This window comes from Prionailurus bengalensis, chromosome D4 (genome assembly GCF_016509475.1).
Source record: "Prionailurus bengalensis isolate Pbe53 chromosome D4, Fcat_Pben_1.1_paternal_pri, whole genome shotgun sequence".
Taxonomy (NCBI): Eukaryota; Metazoa; Chordata; class Mammalia; order Carnivora; family Felidae; genus Prionailurus; species Prionailurus bengalensis.
Genome location: NC_057359.1, coordinates 29,081,279 through 29,099,901, shown reverse-complemented (window position 1 = coordinate 29,099,901; position 18,623 = coordinate 29,081,279). Strand labels below are relative to the sequence as shown.

Sequence of the window (18,623 nt, the reverse complement as noted above, 5' to 3'; positions counted from 1 at the left end):
TGCAAACAGATACTAACCATGGATCTAAAATCCTGGTAGGTCAGAGACCTTTCTAATGCGTGTTGGCACGAACATGGTTAAACCCCACAACGTGCTTTCTTGTGGCAATCTAAAATCTCAAGGATGTGCGAGTTATCCCTAATAGATTCCTAAAGAAATTTCATAAAAATTGTTTTAGATTTTCCTTTATTTATGTATAATGTGCTCATGTAAAAAAAAAAAATCAGTATTATTTTACTGGAGTAATACATTTTAATAGCACAGAACAACTCTTGGAAGTTACAGAACATGTTAAGACATTTCTAAGTTTTCTGTTTATTTAATTTCAGTGGAAAATAGTCCACTGGAAAAGCAAACTTTCCCTTCCCCCTAGTATCCTAAATTATCTGTATAAGTTAACTTGGAATTTATCTCTACAAAAAAAAAAAAAAAAAGATTTTCAAAAATTTTTTCTTACAGAATTAAAACTAAAAAGAACTTAAAAAATATTTACTCTCAACATTTTAACACAATTTTTGCTGTCATTATATCAAAGTTACAACACACCAATCATAATCTACACGTTCTATATCAAAGTGAAGCTTGACTTATTTAAAATAAATTAATTTGAAAAAAGTCCTCACAGATTCCCCCCAAAATGAAAAAGAAAAATGGATACACATACTTTTTTTTAATGACTAAATGCAACCTTACAGGTTGAGAACCATTTCTCCGCTGATTTCACAACGTAGGGTCTCATCTCAGAACTTTGTTAAGGAATAGTTGAGACACAAATAAAAAACAGGTTGCTCCTTCCTGGGCAACCCAAACAAACTTCTCTTTAGAGTCAATATTTAAAACGCAGGTTTTTAAAAATTGTTTGTGGTCAGCTGCCCAGCATTAAGTCTACATTTCCATCCAAGAATGCCTCCTAGGAATTCAAAGACCAGAACCCCTCTGGATCAGCACACACCCTTGACAGAAGAAGAAAAAGGAGAACAGTTCTCTAGAGACTAAAGTTACCCTGTAGAACATTTCTAAAGAAGGCTCCCGCCAGAAGCAGTAATTTTTGTTACTCCTTTCCTGATGGATTTGTCCTTTAAATGAGTTTTCTTGTGTGCATCCGAACACACTTGTTTACCTGGTCTTTTTTCCTTGAAGGCTTGGTGAATATAACACACCAAAAATTACAACACCGACGCAGAGGCCATGGAACACGCTCTGAAAGTTAAAATGTTTACAGCGACTACAAAGGCAGGATAACAAAGGCAACAAACAGCCTGTCAGAAGCCCCCTACAGCATTTCTGAAGGCAAAGGAGAGCTCCCATTCACACGGAACGCTATCACCACGGTGGTGGGAATGCAAACTCCACAGAATGGGCTGCTAGCTGTCAGCAAATAAGGGCACGATTATGAAGCAGAACGAGTAACAGTAAAGAAAACTTGGCTTCCTTTCCCGCTAAAGCTCATCTGGTGGAAAGACTGAGGTTAAAAAGAGGCAAGCAAGAAGGGATTTGGTAGAAGGAGAAGAAACCACTCTAATTCTCCTAACGAACACCACTTGACGACCCGGGCCCCCGCAGCTGTCAGACGGGCCGGGCTGCGGCGGGCGGGGCAGCCGACCTGCCGGGGGGAAAACGTCTTACTTACTGAGGCTCCTGTCGGGACGTGGGCCGGAGCCTGGAGTCCGCTCAGACGGGTCCCGGCGCCGGCTGATATCTCCCGCGGCCGCCCCGCGCACCGCCTCCGCCTCTGCGGCCAATCCCCGGAGAGGTCGGCCGCCGCGCCCCGCCCTGCCCCGCCCCGCCCCGCCTCGCGCCGCCAGTCCGGGCCCGGCTCCCAGCGCGCAGCGCCCCGGCCCGGCCACACCCCTGGCCCCCGCCCCGCCCCGCCAGTCCGCTCCCGCCCGGTAATTACTCTAATTAGAAGTCTTAGTCTCAGCAGTTAAACAATGTACGAACCAGTCCCAACACAGCCTGCAATTCAAGTGGCTTTGAGAACAAAGACAATCATAGCTGTAGCAATTTTTCCCCTAATTTATAGAATGTGAAGACTTTCTCTCTCTGAACGTTGTACTTAAAAAAAAAAAAAAAAAGTTTAACCTCTGGTATACATGCCCTTTCACAAAGATATCAGCATTTCTGTGGAAAAACACCAGCACATACCAGCTACATGTAACAAAAGAAAAAGAAACAAATGAATATTAAACTTGTAAGTTTGATCCCTCCTGCAGAACCAACGTTCTTGGATCACTTGGAAATATGTAAGATGTACAGAGACGTGGAAGGACTGTTTTTCTAACAGTTTATAGATTATATGAATGAAAGGGAAACAAACTACCCGGGGCATCTTTCTAGCAAGCAATCTGCACAATTCTTTACTAGTACCGGTGAAGGTTGCTAACTGTTCATACTAATATCGGCAGAGTGGCTACCTTCCTATCCAAGGGAGGAAAACACCACAGGATTGTTTCCTGGGTGCAAGAGCAACAAGCTTTAATGCCTAATGACTGGCATGTTCGCCAGAAACAACCAGAATATTTCAACAGCACACAAGAGGCCAGTCTTGTTTCCAATCTTATAGCAATCCCAGTAGATAAAGGTCACCAGAACAGATTCCAACAACAAAATCAAACACTGCAACTACCATCAACTACAGTAACTATTTCAAAGATTGGGAGAAATGTATTTATCAAGAATAAGGCATTTCTCAAAGAGAGATATACTTCACAATAAAGTCAAAAAGATAATATGGCCCCAAACCCAAGGAACTCTCAGGAAGGGATGCGATCAGGCCTGTTTTCCCTAGAAAATTATAATAGCCCATTCACAGCTCTTCTGGGTATTAAACTCTTTGTGCTAGCTTAAATGTACACTGGAATTTTCAGGACGAGTAAAATTATAACCGTAAAGTATGTGTTAGAAAGACTTTAAAAAACATCAAAAACAAAAAAGCCTTTCTTACTTTACTTTCCAGTACTAATTTGATCTTTAAAGCAATGTGCATCCATTTTAGAAGAATTACTCAACAACGTAGAAGTTTACATGAATGATTAAAAAAAAAGGCAATGAACTACTGGAGAAATAAAAGCAACCACTACAAAAATGTTGCACAAAATAGGGTATATGTCTCAAGTCTTTCCCTTTCATTACTTTTTTTTTTCCCAAACACAGATTTTAACTTTTTCAAAATTTCAGGCATAAGTACAATTTTCAGTTCCACTCCATGCATTTACCAGGATATGCCTGAAAGTTTCTCCATTTTTAAATGAAGGAAATCTTAACTGTTCACATTATGAAACACTAATTTAGTGCCTTAGTTTGTTACAAAATGTGATTTTTGTTTAGCAGCTGTTTGCCTCTCTAGATGTTAATTAAGACAAATACCTAAACACAACTTAGTTTCATTGCAGTAATCATTTAAAAAGTTAATCTCTTTTAACAAGGAAAACAACTAATTCCAAGTTAAAACAAAGAAACAACTAAAACCAAATGGAAACACTTTCAAATGCTAATGTGCCTACCCCGTTTAAAAGGATAAAGCCCTGAATATAAGATAAGATTCTTAATTAAACACTTAAAGTAGATCAGGTGCTTGCGAAATACATAGAAAGGACTTCCCAACACTTGTTCTGCAGATGAAATAAACATAGTGGGCAACTGAGAACCAACACAAGGAGAAACCTCTTTCAGAAAAAAAAATATTTCCCCCAAAACTTATCCTTCCAAAATTCCCCACTGAGCCAACATCTAAATATTTAAATGGCTTTAAAGTCTTCCTTAGCTAAGCCATCTCTTTGCGTACAAGACAGGACAGCCTCCTTTAAATTAGTTAAGAACATTAATATGCTTTTCAAAAGTGTAAGAACGTAAAAATCATTCAATATAACACTTTTTTAAAAGTTTGTTTGAAAAATCCGTGTTATCTTCCTTCAAATAATAAACATAAATATTCCGCAATAAGAGACAGAAAAGAATAAAGAATTTTTACAAAATATACCAAAATGACTCATAAAAGCAAACCCCTAACAGCCAAGTACCCATGCTATCAGCCTCATCACTGACACAAACTTATTTTAACATTTACTTTTAAAAGCAAAAAGCTACTGTCGATTAAGCTATTGGTCAAAGCTGCAATTTTGCTTTACATTACATTGCAAGGTAAAGAGCAAGAGTTAAAACAAAATACCACATACCGTCCTGAAAGTATCTCCACTTAAGGCAGAGTTCTCAACATCAGAGATTTCATTTCTCGTTGATTCCAAAACTATTTGCTCAAGCTATTATTATAATTACCATTTCCCCCTTTGGAAGCCAAATCAATAGCCCTACTCCATGAAATTGTTATTTATTTGGGGGGGGGGAGCAGTATTTAGGAAACGTTTGCCACCCCCCCTCCTAAGCAGAGCGCTGTCCTCTGAGGGCCAGCACTGCGAAACCACCTGCGCAGCACCCTGCGCTCCCACCTCTCTTCAAAGCAGGGTGGGGTGGGAGTGGGGGTGACACCTCTCCAAGGCTTTTCAAAAGCAAGTCCCCAAACGCCAGTATCAATTCCACAGGTCCCGCTGGACGATGCTGCCCGAATTCTACACGTCTCGCTCCACGCTGTCAACCAACTTCACCTAAGTTTAAAACGAGGTAGGACTACACTGACATCTGTCCCCGAGCACATTTGTCTCTGAAGCAAAGAATGACCTAAGTTAGAAAGCAGGGGACAACAAATTATGAAGGGTGGAGGGAGGCACAAAATTAAAGTACCTAGCTCCTAGGCGCCTACGGCTGTTGCGTAGAATCAATGCGCGAATAACGCTCTCCGGTTACGAAGCCGAGACCCTGGGTGAGCACGCCGGGTGCCTCCACGATACGCACAGAAGCCTTTTCGCCAGGAGAACGGAGCACCCAGCGTCCACCAGGAAGGCGCAGTCGGTCCCCGCAGGGAAGAAGAACAAAAGGGATTTAGGGAATCTCTGGGGTGCCCAAATGCCTGGATCCGAAGCCGGGAGCACCCCTAATACAAGAAGGTTTCAACCAAAGCAAGTCGTGTTGGCTCTGGTGCCCCACCGGCCGCGGTTCGTCTTCCCCGACCCGGACCCTCACGCGACACGAATCGCCAAGCCCAGATAAAGTCCGCTCCCGCGCCAGTGTCGGGGCGGCCTCGCAGCCCGAGAGTGGGCCCATGCGCCGCAGGGGTCAACCTACCGAGGGAGCGGGTGGTGGGCGGGCTGCCGGGGCTCTCACGGAGGGGGCGGTGTCCTGGTTCCGCTCCGGCCCCGCCCAGCCTCCCCCCCCCCCCCCCCCCCAGGCCTGCAGGTGTCTACCCGGCCGCGGCACCCTCCCGCACCTGGCTGCACCGGGCGGGACGGGGGGGAGGGGCGGCTCTCGCCTGGTGCAGGCGGTAAGACTGCCTTGCCTCTCTTTAAACACGAGCGTCCTTTTCCTCCGAACACAAACAGCAGGGAGTAGGGGCGCCTTCAGCGGGCGAGTCAGAACCCGGGTCTACTTGCCTAATGACCTTGGGCGCAAACTGCGAGTTCCATTCTCGCATCCCCAAAAACTCTACCCAACTCTTAAGGGTGTCAAGAAATACTGGCCAGCGTACTTCTGGGCTCGTGACCCACTTTGGTCCTTGGCGTGAATTTACAACGGCCCACCCTCCTCCCTCATGCTCCCCAAGAACCAATTGTGCCCACAAGGAGACAAGGAGCGTAGAGCACGGAGTGAAACCGGTGACTCTACCAAAGTTAACCACCAAACGTAAACCAAAGCAGCTCTTCATTCTCCCTCCCTCCGTGGTTTGTAGCGCCTCCCGTTGTGCGGGCCCCAGGGCCTCGTCAGGCCTGCGTGACGGCATGGATCTGGATTATAAACCCATGTTGCCCAACCCCACCGGGCAGGTGAGTGTCGCTTACGCACAACTCTGATTCTGGCCGCCTCTTCTCTCTGTTCTCTGACACAGTGACCTGTATGCCCCAATGTGTGTCATTCAATACGTTCATTTCCAGTTCCAATCCTCTCAGCCGGTCAAGCTTTTTTTGCAAACTGATATGAATTGCTAATAACCAGTCCCTCTGCCTGGAATGCCCTCGGATCCCCCTAATCACTTTTCAGGGGCTACCTTTTTCAAGAACCCTTCCAGAAACAGTTTGTGCTTCCTGGGTTTTATTCTCTCACCTATTCCCACGTGGGTAGTCCCGCTCTAACGTATAACAGAACTGTCAGTGCTGCTGTGCACACACGGAGCTTCTGAGCTCCTGGAAGGGCCCCGGGAGGTCTTTTCTTTCAGTGGCCCCACCCTCAGCACCCAGCACAGCCAATTTGCATGATTCGGAATTAATGTAACCTGTCTTGCAGCAAGATCAAAGTTTCAATCTTGTGCCCATTAGCACTGATTTTAGCAACTAAAATGACGAACATTTGTTAAAACAGGATCAACTTTAAAACAGAAATTCAAAGATAATTTTTTTTTTCTTTTTTGAAGCCTTACACCATTAATTTCACAGGCAAAGAAAGCCATTACAGGTAAATGTCATATCTACTTCAGGGACATTTTCTACTCGGAAGCTGTTGACAGCTTAACCACTGCAGCTCTGCTTTATGCAAATACAGATGGTGCTTTTCTCCCAGAGAACTTCACACATCTGCTATCTCAGTTGATTTTGCCATGGCCTTGCAGACATGGGCTCACACCACCCAGGGCCTTCAAAAGAGATGACTGGGGCAAGGGCCCACAGAAAAGTCAAGCCACTTACACACAAGAAATGCACACAGTGCTTAAAACTATGTAAAACTTTTACAGATGTGAGCACCAAAAAGGATCTTTATAGTGCTAAAAATAGAGTATCTTTGTTTTTTAAATAAGAGTATCATTTTTATTGGACATTCTATGAAGTGGGGTGTTAATGACAAATTATAACACAAAAAATTCACAAGACAAAACATTAATTCAATTATTCTCAAGTCAATGAAACTATAATTGGATCATTCTTTTGAATAGAGAAATGCCATTTCCCCCCAAACTAAAATTATAAATATGTGTATGTCACACTTAAAGTGTCTTTATATTTACTAGTTGACATTAGATATTACAGTAAAATAGAAACCCACTCAAGCTAAAAATAAACATCTTTTTATTTATTGGTGTTACATACCATGTGTTCATGTACATATATAATTTTTCCAGATAGTAGTTATAAGAAACCTTAGTAAGAAGCTATGAAAACCCACTTCTAATACCACACAGCCTGTATCTACTATCCAACTCTATGAACTCCTAATTCACTAATCTCTTACATTATCAATACTCTCTAGTGTGGTAAACAAGATAATGGCCACACCCTGATCCCTGGAACCAGTGAGTACTTTAGGTTGCCCGGCAAGGGAGAGTTAAGGTTGCTAATCAGCCGATTTAGAGATGGGATGATCCTGGATTACCGAGTGAACCTGATGTAATCACAAGGTCCTTAGAAGTGAAGAAGACAGGCAAGGAAGAGAGAACCAGAGAGACAGCAGCGTGAGAAAGACTGGCCGGGCCTTGCTGGTTTTGAAGATGGAGGAAGAGACCATGAACCAAGGACTGCAGGGACCTCTAGAAACTGGAAAAGGAAAGGAAGTGGATTCTCCCAGAGCCTCCAGAAAGGCCTACTGACACCCTGAACTTCGCCCAATGAGAATGATTTTGGACATCTTACCTCCAGATACTGTAGGTAATAAATCTGTGTTGTTATAAGTCACAGAATTTGTGGTAATCTGTTACAACGGCAACAGGAAACTAATACATGTGGGTTCTAAGTTCCTCTTAGAATCAACCTCACTGCTGGTTTGTGTTTGGCTCAATATGTGAGGAAGATAAAAAACATTCTTTAAAGGCTCTCAGCTACACCTGCACTCTGATCAGTTTCCTCCTAAGAGGGGAGGATTCCTTCCTGGGCCCTCCCCTCATCCGCAAGGACACAGCTTCATAGGGAATCTCAGGCTTGACTCTAGTGGCTGAGAAGTTTGCTGGAGTCGGTGGGCTGAGATGAGAAGAAAGCTGGATAGGGGGTCTAAAAGCCCTTTAGGGTCTGGTTCCTAACTGCTTCACTGCTTTTCTAGTGCCATGGAGGCCAGGGCAGAGCATGTCAATGAAACAAAGGACAAACATGAAACAAAACGCCATGGGCAACCACGTCTTGATCAAATCTAAGAGTGATTCAAGTTAATAAGTAACATAACCCCACCACCTTTTTCATGGCTTTAATTATTACAGCCAGTAAAAAATATTCAGGCCATCCCTGTTTAGTGATGTTTTATTTACCCCTAAAGGCTAAAGTCTTCATTAAAAGCAGAAGAGTTGTGTTCAATTCAACACATATGGTGAGATCACAGCCCAGTTTATTATAGTTTTTTGAAATGTTCACTCGTCCTCCCCCCAAAACATATATACACACAATCGAGGAATCTGAATACACAGCACTGCAATTACAATTGGCCCGTATCAAATTTTTAGTACATAATTGATTTAAAACACAAACTTATTTTTGAATAGATCCCCATGGTTTCTATTTTTCTAGCACAAATCAATCTTTTCCTAAGGCCATTTCTTCCACTGTTCAAAGGGAACAAAGCTGCTGTTGAAGGGGTTTTCCTTTGCCCCAGATGTTTCACTCAGGTGTGCTAAACCTGGCCAAGTTCCTGAATAGCCTGACACCGTGTGGTTGCAGAAGACAGACAAAATGCCTGAGCTATAAAGGAACAGGTTAAGAGGACGGAGCAATCCACATGTCCACAAGATCAGTGCCATTAATTTCTTTTTTTTATGGTATACAGACTTTATCACGGAACTGCCCAATTATGTTTTCCAAATTTCACACTTTATGTTTTCCAAAGAGAATTAATGAGCCGTATCTTTCCAGGTAAACTCTTCACTGAGGGAAGAAGTATAATTCTTTGTCATGTCCTATATTAGAAAAGCAATTGTTTCCAATCATACCTCACTTGGATCAGTGTTTTTTTTTTTTTTTTTTAATACTTTTGGCATTACTTGGTCTGTGAAGCTAAACCAGCAGGAGAGGAGCTGGAATCATTCCAAATTAAGACCCTCCCTCCTGCAAGAGAGGAAGGCTGAGCAGGGAGGAGTAGTTCTGTCACGAATGGCCTCACCTCCATGAACACTCAACCGGAGGGAGGGGGAAAGCATCCTTACCAGTAGGTGTCTCTTGGAGCACTTGGTCAGAAATGAGCAAAGGAGTCCGATCTCCCTGCTCTTTAATCCCAGGGATGGAGGCAAGTTCTGGAGAAGAACTGGAAAATGTGGAACCTCAGGCACTGGGAAGCAGCCCAAGATGAAACACACTTGGACCTGGGCCTTGACATTTTTCTTTAGAAAAAAGTGCTTATCATGTGGCTGTACAACTTGGCTAAAGTTGAGGCTTTGGGGAAGCTAAACTTGGCTTTGTGTTTGACCATCCATTTTTATTAGCAGAATTGCACACCGTGAAATACAGCCCTCCTTCGTCCCTAGTTCTCAGAAAACCATTCCTGATAGCAATGTAATTCTAAAGGGGGAAAAAACCCACAGGAAAAAGAGGCCGGGCATTAAATTTTACAAAGCACAGGAAAGTAACTGATGTTTGATTATGTGTGGACGGTTATTCCTATCAATGTAGACACAAGCCTATGGGAAGGGCTTAGGGAAGCAGGGCCCTCTGGTGAAGCTGTGGCCTCAAAGCCACCTGACCCCTGTGCTCCCCTCCCCTCCTGAGGTCCTCTGGAACTGAGGAGAAACCGTCTCCACCTGGTGCTGCTTGTGTTCGAGGAGGGCTAACAAGACCCGTGCTTCCTCTTCTAGCCCTTCCTACAACCCCCTAATGCTATTCTTATTATATTCCCAGAATTAAATTAAATTAAATTAAAATAGCATCCTTAACATGCTTTAGTTCTGTGGGAAAAGGAAATATATCAATCATGTACTAACTTAAGAAATTTAACATCCTGAAAAGTTTTTACAAACTCTGAGAAATAAAAAATAATGTCAGCAATCTTAGTCTGCTGTTACAAGTCACTGTTCTTGAAGTTAAATAACACCAGGGGCCACTTTAAAGACTTAAAAATTAATAACATGAAAAATGAAGGAATGACAATAAACAAACATGATGTCCATAGCAGGGGTAAACAAATTAGTAAACTCTTAAATTGTTTCTATTGTATAGCCTGCCCTAAAGACTTTAGGAGAAGTATTATTAAGTAAAATGTTGTGGGTTTTCTTTTTGTTTTTAAGTAGGTTTCAAGCCTAGTGTGGAGCCCAGTGCAGGGCTCGAACCCATGACCCTGAGATCAACATCTGAGCTAAGATCAAGATACAGCTGTGTAAAAATATGAATTTATTAACCGTTTCTATTAGTAACACAGTATATTGATTTATAATTTGCAAAAATAGGACTCTTAAACCCGCCAGTGCAGTTTAAATCACTTCATTTTTGTCCTGTGAAAATAAAGATTATCTTGTGGACACATCCTTTGAATACAGGACAAAATACAAAGATGGCAGGATGTCTGGCTTCCTCACTACAGGAGAGTTTTGAGAGGCACTCAGTGACTTGTCCAGAGGCACAAAAGCTAGAACCCTGCTGGCAGTTCATCCCCAAAGCCTCAAACATTGCTGCTACTAGACAGAAAAACTCTCCTCATAGATCTTAATGTTTATTCTCTAATATTACCTCTCTTTGGACCTTTCCCAACTGATCCACACTCCTCGAGATGCAGACCCCCAAAGTGCATAAAGCATACTGTCTGATCCCCTCCCAGCCATTACACTATTAAATATTTAGAGGCACTGGGCAAATCCCCACAGGTGTCCCATTCAACTTCTGTCTGCCCAGTGGATCCACAATAACCCTGCTTTCAAACCTAGGGCTGGGAGTTTCCCACATGAATCTAAACAGTGCCTGGTCTACTAAGATCACTGCGACTGCCACATTTACTGGCAACTTTATTAAACCTGCCTCACCTATAAACTCGCCACAGTTATCTTGAAGTCCAAATCCCCAACACCAACAGTCAGCCACAGTGATTCAGGGACTGCTCCTATCATTTCCCTCCCTGTGGCAGTGTAGGCCCTGATCCATCCAAACAGGACTCTGTGAGTCCTGAGAGCCGCTACAGGAAAAGGTAAGATAAGCCAGTATTCAAGAAACCATCCAGTACCCCTTCATGGACAAAACATGCTGCTGTCAATAAAGAGATCTACGACTTCTAACAATCTTAATACAGGACAAATTAAAAACACAGGAAAAGAAATCTCCCTTAATGAAAGAAACCATTTCCATGAGGAGATCCCTTCTCTTACAGGGGATCCTGGAAGCAGAATACCCACGATTTGTTCGTACCATAGAAATATTAATCATTTTGCAACAAAAGGAGTTATTTACAGCTGCTTTGTCTTCACTTCCTAGATTTAACCACCAGAATCTCTAAATAGCCAGGTAGTGGCCTGGATTTGTTTGCTGTAGTTACCAAGAGTTGTGGCAAACAGGGGTTATGTCATTAGGCTTTCTATCATTGTATTCAGGAGGGTTTTTTTTTGGTTGGGGAGGGGAGGGGAGAGTTTATATGTTTATATTCAGATTTAAAATTTGTGCAAGTTGCCTAGAAACCAAAGCACAGAAGAATTCACAGTCTGATGTATGTGAAATTGCAGCTGCTGGAAACAGCATGTTCTCCCAACTACACTCTGGGCTGGGCTCATTCCTATCCAGCTCTGTCATTCAAGGTTGATGGGATCTAGTTTTCCAGGGCGTTTGGTTTAGTTTATACCATCACCTTTGGTATAATGACAGGAATCAGTGTTGTTTTCCACCTTGCTTGAATGTACTTTATTCTTTAGGAAACTTCCGTTCCTTCTCCTGTCTCAGGACAGTACATACATGTAGCTTTATTTTTGAGAGATACAGGGCTTGCACAGAGTGAGGATGGGTGGATGGGTGGGTGGGTGGGTGGATGGATGGATGGTTTCTCACACTGAAAGCATTCTTCATGCCAAGCAACTTTCACTGAAAGAGCTCCATGTATTCTGTACACATTGGAGGTGCCAAGATTCCCCACCATGGCACCATACTCCTGGTCACATTCGGTAAGTAGGGGCCCAGTAATAATGCTGCTCAGGATCACGATGAATCAGCAAGTGAAGCCAGATAAACGTTCAGGAATTTATGAGCTTGTCTGCCAGGTAATGGGCTACACTATACAGATAAATCACTTATAATGTTGCCATAGTTTTCAGGACTAAGCACTTCCTTCTCAAGGAGCGTCTGAAGGCCTGCAGAGAGCAGCTGAAGAGAAATAAACAGCACTTACGGGCTTTTCCTTTCTAGTTTAGCAAACTGGACGATTTTCCATCCTGTCCCCGTCCCTCAGCCATCTCCTGGAGGCACTATGCCCAGAACAAAGATGATGCCTTATTTACTCCACAAACTGAGAGGTGGAGAAGAAAGGTGAATATTCTAGGGAAAAATGCAAGTTAAATTTCTGTAGCACACCGGAATTCATCAAGCTCTGGTGCCCAAGACGGTGTTATTTTTTATACTATAATCTCAAACAATAAAACCCTGTACAACCTTTACGACCGAATGTGGCAATACTTCTGATGACTTATATGTCCTAAGGACACAAATATTTTCTGTAGTTACTTGTATAGCCTATTATTTTCTATCAATGAACTCTAATCAGCTTTTGGGTAAAATAAGCAAAGGATGACTTCAGAAAAAATTCTTAAGATAAAATAGACACTGATAAAAGAAAATCCTTTCTTTTTTTTCCCCAACTTAAAGGCGAACAAAAAAATACAAAGATGAACAAATAAATACATTTTTCCTGAAACATCATAAAACAGTTATTCATAACCAAACTACCAATACTGTTCTGAGGTCATGCTGGTAAAAAACTTCAAAAGCCTCTGTAGGCTCTCTACAATCTTCATGCCCACAGTAAGGCTGGAGACACCTCACACATGTGTGATGTTCCAACAGAACAGTGGCATCCAGGTTTCAAATGAAAAGTTTAACAGATGCTACCACTTTCTGCAAGTAGCGCATTCAGAATGCGCAACCTGCCCAAATGCAGTGAGTATCTGATCCCCTAACAGTTGAGTTGGCAAGAGAGGGACATTCAGGGCCTGGACTGCTAAAGTGAGCTGTGGCCAGGCTGGGACAAGGAGGCCAAAGGGCTCTCAGAGCCACAGCCCTGCCCCCACCCCGGCTGACTTCCAGCCCTGTGGTCTCCAGGTCAGACCCGGAGCTCCGGGGCCAGGTTTCCTCCACTTCTCCGTTGTGTCACGCCTGGTGACGTCTGCAACAAACTAGTGTTCTCCCTGCTTAAAACAAAAAAATCCCCACCATTCTGGTAGCTGCTGAAAGGAATACAACACCACACTTCTGGTTTTTAAGAGCAAGTAAATACACACGTTTTATGGCCAATTACATATTAAGCTAATTAGGGAGCAAGGAAAGATTTTTTACAAAAAGATTAAATATCTTTATAAGGGATGAAGGACATTCCCCCACCCTCCATTATGATTCCTGTCATTTTAAGGGTTGCTACCCTTAGAAAGTTATTTAAAATTTAGGATTTTTTTTCCATAGGTGACAATTAAAAGCAAGGACCTTGGAACCTGGGTGGCTCAGTCGGTTAAGCGTCGGATTCTTGGTTTCGGCTCCGCCCTGGCAGGGCGGGGCCTGCTTGGGATTCTCTGTCTGTCTCCCTCTCTTTCCCTCCCCCACTTGTGTTCTGTCTCTCTCAAAAATAAACAAACATTAAAAAAAAAAAAAATCAAGTGAAGCCTACCAAATTCCATCTTCAAGAATTACAACCTCAGATAATAAAATCAAAAGATTGTATTTTCATACTTTCAAATAATTAAATTACAAAAAATGTCCTTCAGAGAAACCAGTAAGATCTTGCAAAAGCAAGCAAGCTCACTGGAAGATTCCAACTGCCCTCAAGCTTAGAGAAGCTTAGGCTTACAGGAAATGTGCACACACAAAATCACAGGTGCATCCTCATAAAGGAACCCTTAAACACAGCAGGAATTCTTAAAAGACACCTCAATTACGAGATAGCAAAAATCTGGGGAGATTTAAAACACGAGTATTTGTACAGTCTTTTGTATTCAAGAGAGTTCAGTGTGACCAACGTCACAGGAGCCTCTCCCCGGGGTCTGCAGTCTCTCATTTTCATTTTCTGGATGAAGCATCTGAAAGCATGTGGTGTAGGGGGCGAGTCTGGGTCAATGAATGATGAAAGGGCAGTGCCTGCTCTTACTGACAGACAAGCTATGCTACGCACTGATTTCTTTTAGAAAATATTGTTGGGCGGCTGGGTGGCTCAGTCAGTTAAGCGTCCGACTTCAGCTCAGGTCATGACCTTGTGGTTCATGAGTTTGATCCCCGTATCAGGCTCTGTGCTGACCACTCAGAGCCTGGAGCCTCCTTCGGATTGTCTCCTTTGCTCTCTGCCTCTCCCCTGCTCACACTCTTTCTCTCTCTCTCAAATAAATAAACATTAAAAAAATTAAAATATATATATTGTGTGAATCTGGTGTCAACGGGATTCATTTTTAAAAATAGCAAGGCACCAGTTCAAAGGAAATTCCTTACAGAGTTACTACTGCTTAGATCTTCAAGGTGTTCCAACTGGTCCTGAACCTGAGTTAGTTTCTGACTGCTCCCATAGGATGCATCTTTGGGGCAGATTTTTCAAATATGCCAACAATTAATGTCCAGTTTCAGGGAAAAAATGAAGTGTGACTACTGTTAGAAATGTTTTTCTTCCAAATTATTAAACGAAATGCTAGATGTATAGGATGTCTTCCCACTTCCCTCCCAGGTTCATAACAAAACCAGAAACATATCAATCAATCCAATCTAGCCTTTAGCAAGAATCACAGCAAGGCCTGCCTGTCAAGCTTCTCTTTCTAGAGATGTGTATTACATCACCGAAACAGTATGTGCTTTCTCTCAGTGTGGCTCATGTGAAATCAAGGACCATCAGTTGATCAGAATTGAAGGCATAATCGTTCCAACCTTTCTCCATTAAAAAAACATGAGGATATTTACATCTTCCAAACAAGTGCCTTTAGCCCACATAAAAACTGATGAGCCTGTGGAGGCCTCACAGGCCACAGTGCATGGTTTAAGGGAGAAATTATTAATGCCCAAGTACAGTTTCAATACTAGCTCATCTTTACTGTTCAACTGTTTCACCCTCACCCTTTATGCCATTTCTGCCCCATTTATTGTCTCAAACTGTAAGGAACATGGTCTCAAATTCTCTCACCTCTGTGATCTGTGTCAGAAAACTCAATTTGTATTTACCAGTTTTGCCCTTTCTTATATCTTGATGTTATTTTTCAAATCAACCTATATTACCAGGAGGGAGAAAATGGGGGTGAAAAAGTATGTTTTAGTGGTTGTCTGAACCCATTCTCCTTTGTGAAGGATCCACTTTATGAAGATACCTAAGCTCTTATTCAAAAGTGTAATAAGAATAAAGATGAAGTAATCACTACTTACATTTTGGCTTTGAACAAGAAATAAAAGTACGATTAAGTTTCAAATATAACTGAAAACCCCTGGTTTTCAAATATGCACCCTAAAGAGAAAACAACATGAATGCCAGGACTCGGAACCAAATCTCTAAACAGAAGACAAAGCAGGGACACGTGTCACCAACAGGTCACATAGAAAGCAAGTCTCTTAATTTAGGGGACAGAACTGCACTAACACAGGTGACAGCAAAATGGGCAGAGAACATACAACATGTTAGAACCCCTACTTGATTAAGCAAATGATGTGGTTTGACATTATAAACTGCTATGTATAGTATACTAAATTTAATGCCCAACACAAAGAACTTTGGACATTTGACTTCTGGCTATATGATTTTTATCATTTCTGTATATTAAATTGTTATGTAACTCATACTCTAGTCCCATTTCTGATATGGCACAAAATAAATACAAAAAACAGCACTGTGATTCACTGAATCCTGCCAGATTCAACATAAAGCTCATATTCCTAAATGTCAAATATTCCCAACGGGATCCTTCTGGTGAAAGGAATATTAAGTAGACTAAATTTATTATTAATTAGTGTCAGATAATTAACCTAGTATTTCATTTTCAAAGAGGGGAAACTGAGTTATGGAGTTAACACGAAGAGTCACTGACCGATACAGAGAGGACCACACACACGTAAGCCCATCAGTGCTACTGGGTTAACACGTCACCTGTGGTGGAGAGGCCATCTGGTGGAACATGACTGGGTAGAAGGAGAGGGAAACCGGACAAGTAGATTCCGCAGGACGGAAGGAGTCACCATGTGGGGTGCAGGGGAGCGGGGATAAGAGAGGAGAATGGAGAGAGGAATGCTGGGCACCCTGAGGGGACGAGCCACCCAAATCAACAGGTGGGGGGAGAGGCTAGCACCAGAAAGGGGAACAAGGGTATCAAAAGAAGGGGTGAAACGAGGACACACTAGGTGGACACCTTGGACGTGCCACCCTCCAGCCTCTGTGACCCAGTAGGAGAGAACTGCCTCTGAGATTAACAGCACATGGTAGCAGGGCTATTCTTAGCGATCTGTGCTGACTAGAGTTGCAGGTACCTGCCCTCAAACCACGTAAGGCGTTCCTCTGACTCCACTGTTTCTAACTGAAATCTCCTCAGAAACTACACTGGTGCTCTAAAACACAGCCATTCTAAAACGAACTCGGGTCTTCCAGCACTTGGCACAGTATCAGGAAAGCCCGTCCCCATTATACACACACATGCACACGTACATCCACAGTCAGTAAAGACCTCTGGGAATCTTTCAGGGCAGCACAGCCTATAAAATCAGCGAGAAGGCTATTTTATCATAGAGTAAAGGCTATTTCATCACAGCACACAACTGGGTACAAGAAATCACCCTGCCCTGACTTTATTCAGTCATGTATTTACCGATTTGTTTCAGAGAATGTGTCTCTATTCCTCAATAGCACCTACTGTTTACTGGTTACAAAAACTAGCCTCTGGCACTCCTGAAATGTGCCACGACTGAATCCCGTGCCTCAGAAAGACCTACAGAGCAGAGAGTATGCTGGAGGAACATCAACTCTTCTCACCAGTCCCACTGGACACCCAAGGTGAGGGTGAACAGCGAACACTGCTGTCTTTCCAAGGACAGAGAAAAACATCTCCAGATTTTAGCCAGTGGCTTCTGTGTCAATAGAAATACCTCTGAATGGCAGAACGGCAGACCGTACTTAACTGAGAACATACCCACGAGGCATGTTTTAAAAACAGGGCTACGGGACCCTCTTGTTTCCCTGGAGGCAAAAGCCCACTCTGCTCCAGAAGGGATAGGCTTTCTGATGAGCCACAAGGCCCCACAGACTGCTGGGTGTGGAACAGCTCCTCCGCACCTGAGGAATACCTGGTCGACCCCAGGGCCCCAGGGGGGCCAGGACTTGCACCTACAGCTCCAAGAGGGGTGACCCAAAAAGGAAAGCCACACGCCGGAAGCATTTGGCCCTGGTTGGTCAGGACCAATTGGGCTTTCTCAGACATACACAACAAAGTGTGTTTTCTGGGCCACTACACATGAGTCTGATATCCTTGGACTTGTGCCTTCTGATCAGGCCCCTTTCCATGTTATGGTTAACACAACAGGATGAGAGAAACCACAAAGTACAAAAAACTACAGGGGACTGAGCAACTTATTCATGCCCCCTATAAGCACTGGAAAAAGATGTCTTTAGCAGAAACACATGTAATCAAAAGAAAGGGTGGGGGCTGTGGAACACCAAAGCCCCTCAGGGTGGCACAAGGTCCACAAACAGGATAATCCTCCAAATATTGGGGACAAGTTGAAAGATGGGGGAGCAGATAGCATTTGCCTGTTGGAACGGAGATACATTTCCAAAAATGACCCTCAATGACATGATCGAGTAACAGTTTAGGAAGCTCGTGTTTTAATTCTGCCACCCTCTGGGAGCTGGGCTGGGAAGAGTATTCAAGATGCACAGGGAAGCTTCTGCAATTCTTTGGTTCCTCGGGGGACTAAACCCCAGTGGCCCCTTTCATTTTCATGACTGTGCAGCTCTGACATCATGCTCCACCAGCTGGCACTGTTAGGGCATTGCCAAGGAGCTGTGCACCTGACCTTTCACGGAGAGCCACGACTCGGCAGGTATCAGCTGCTGTAAAATTTTTCTAAGGGACTTGCTTTCTTCTCATGTTAAAATGAAGACCTACTGGACATCACATTCTGGCATGCTGGGAACATGTGGGCCGTGCCTAACCAGAATAAGTCCTGCAACAAAAGAGAGCCTACCTAAGACTCATGACACTCTTTTTAAACTAAAAAGAGTAGATGCACCAAGAGCAAAAGCAGACAGACACACTGCCTCCATTTAAGCCAATATTGGTAAATACTGAAAAATCCATTCATTGCCAAAATAATCGCCACTATTCACCCACACAGATTTGTGTATGACATTCACTTTGTGTGGTAACACTACCAGGCCCGTGACGATATGTGTGTGTTTGCGCACACATGTGTACCTGCACATCCCAAGGATGAAATGGGCAATGCACATGCCAGACTTTCCACTAGCCTGGGACGAAGCCTCTC

General features: G+C 43.2%; 1 protein-coding gene across 14 annotated transcripts in view; it reads right to left on the bottom strand.

The window, feature by feature from the left end:
- Positions 1-18,623, bottom strand: part of LOC122475127 (aminopeptidase O (putative)) — a 343,878-nt gene that overhangs the window by 34,393 nt on the left and 290,862 nt on the right. The window contains exon 14 of one of the 14 annotated variants that reach the window (XM_043566834.1): positions 6,455-18,302. The exons of the other annotated variants lie outside the window; for them this stretch is intronic. Within the exon in view, the coding sequence (XP_043422769.1) occupies positions 18,228-18,302 (75 nt within the window). The 3' untranslated portion in view covers positions 6,455-18,227. Of the gene's footprint in view, positions 1-6,454; positions 18,303-18,623 lie in introns of those variants that run through there. 14 annotated transcript variants of the gene reach the window in all.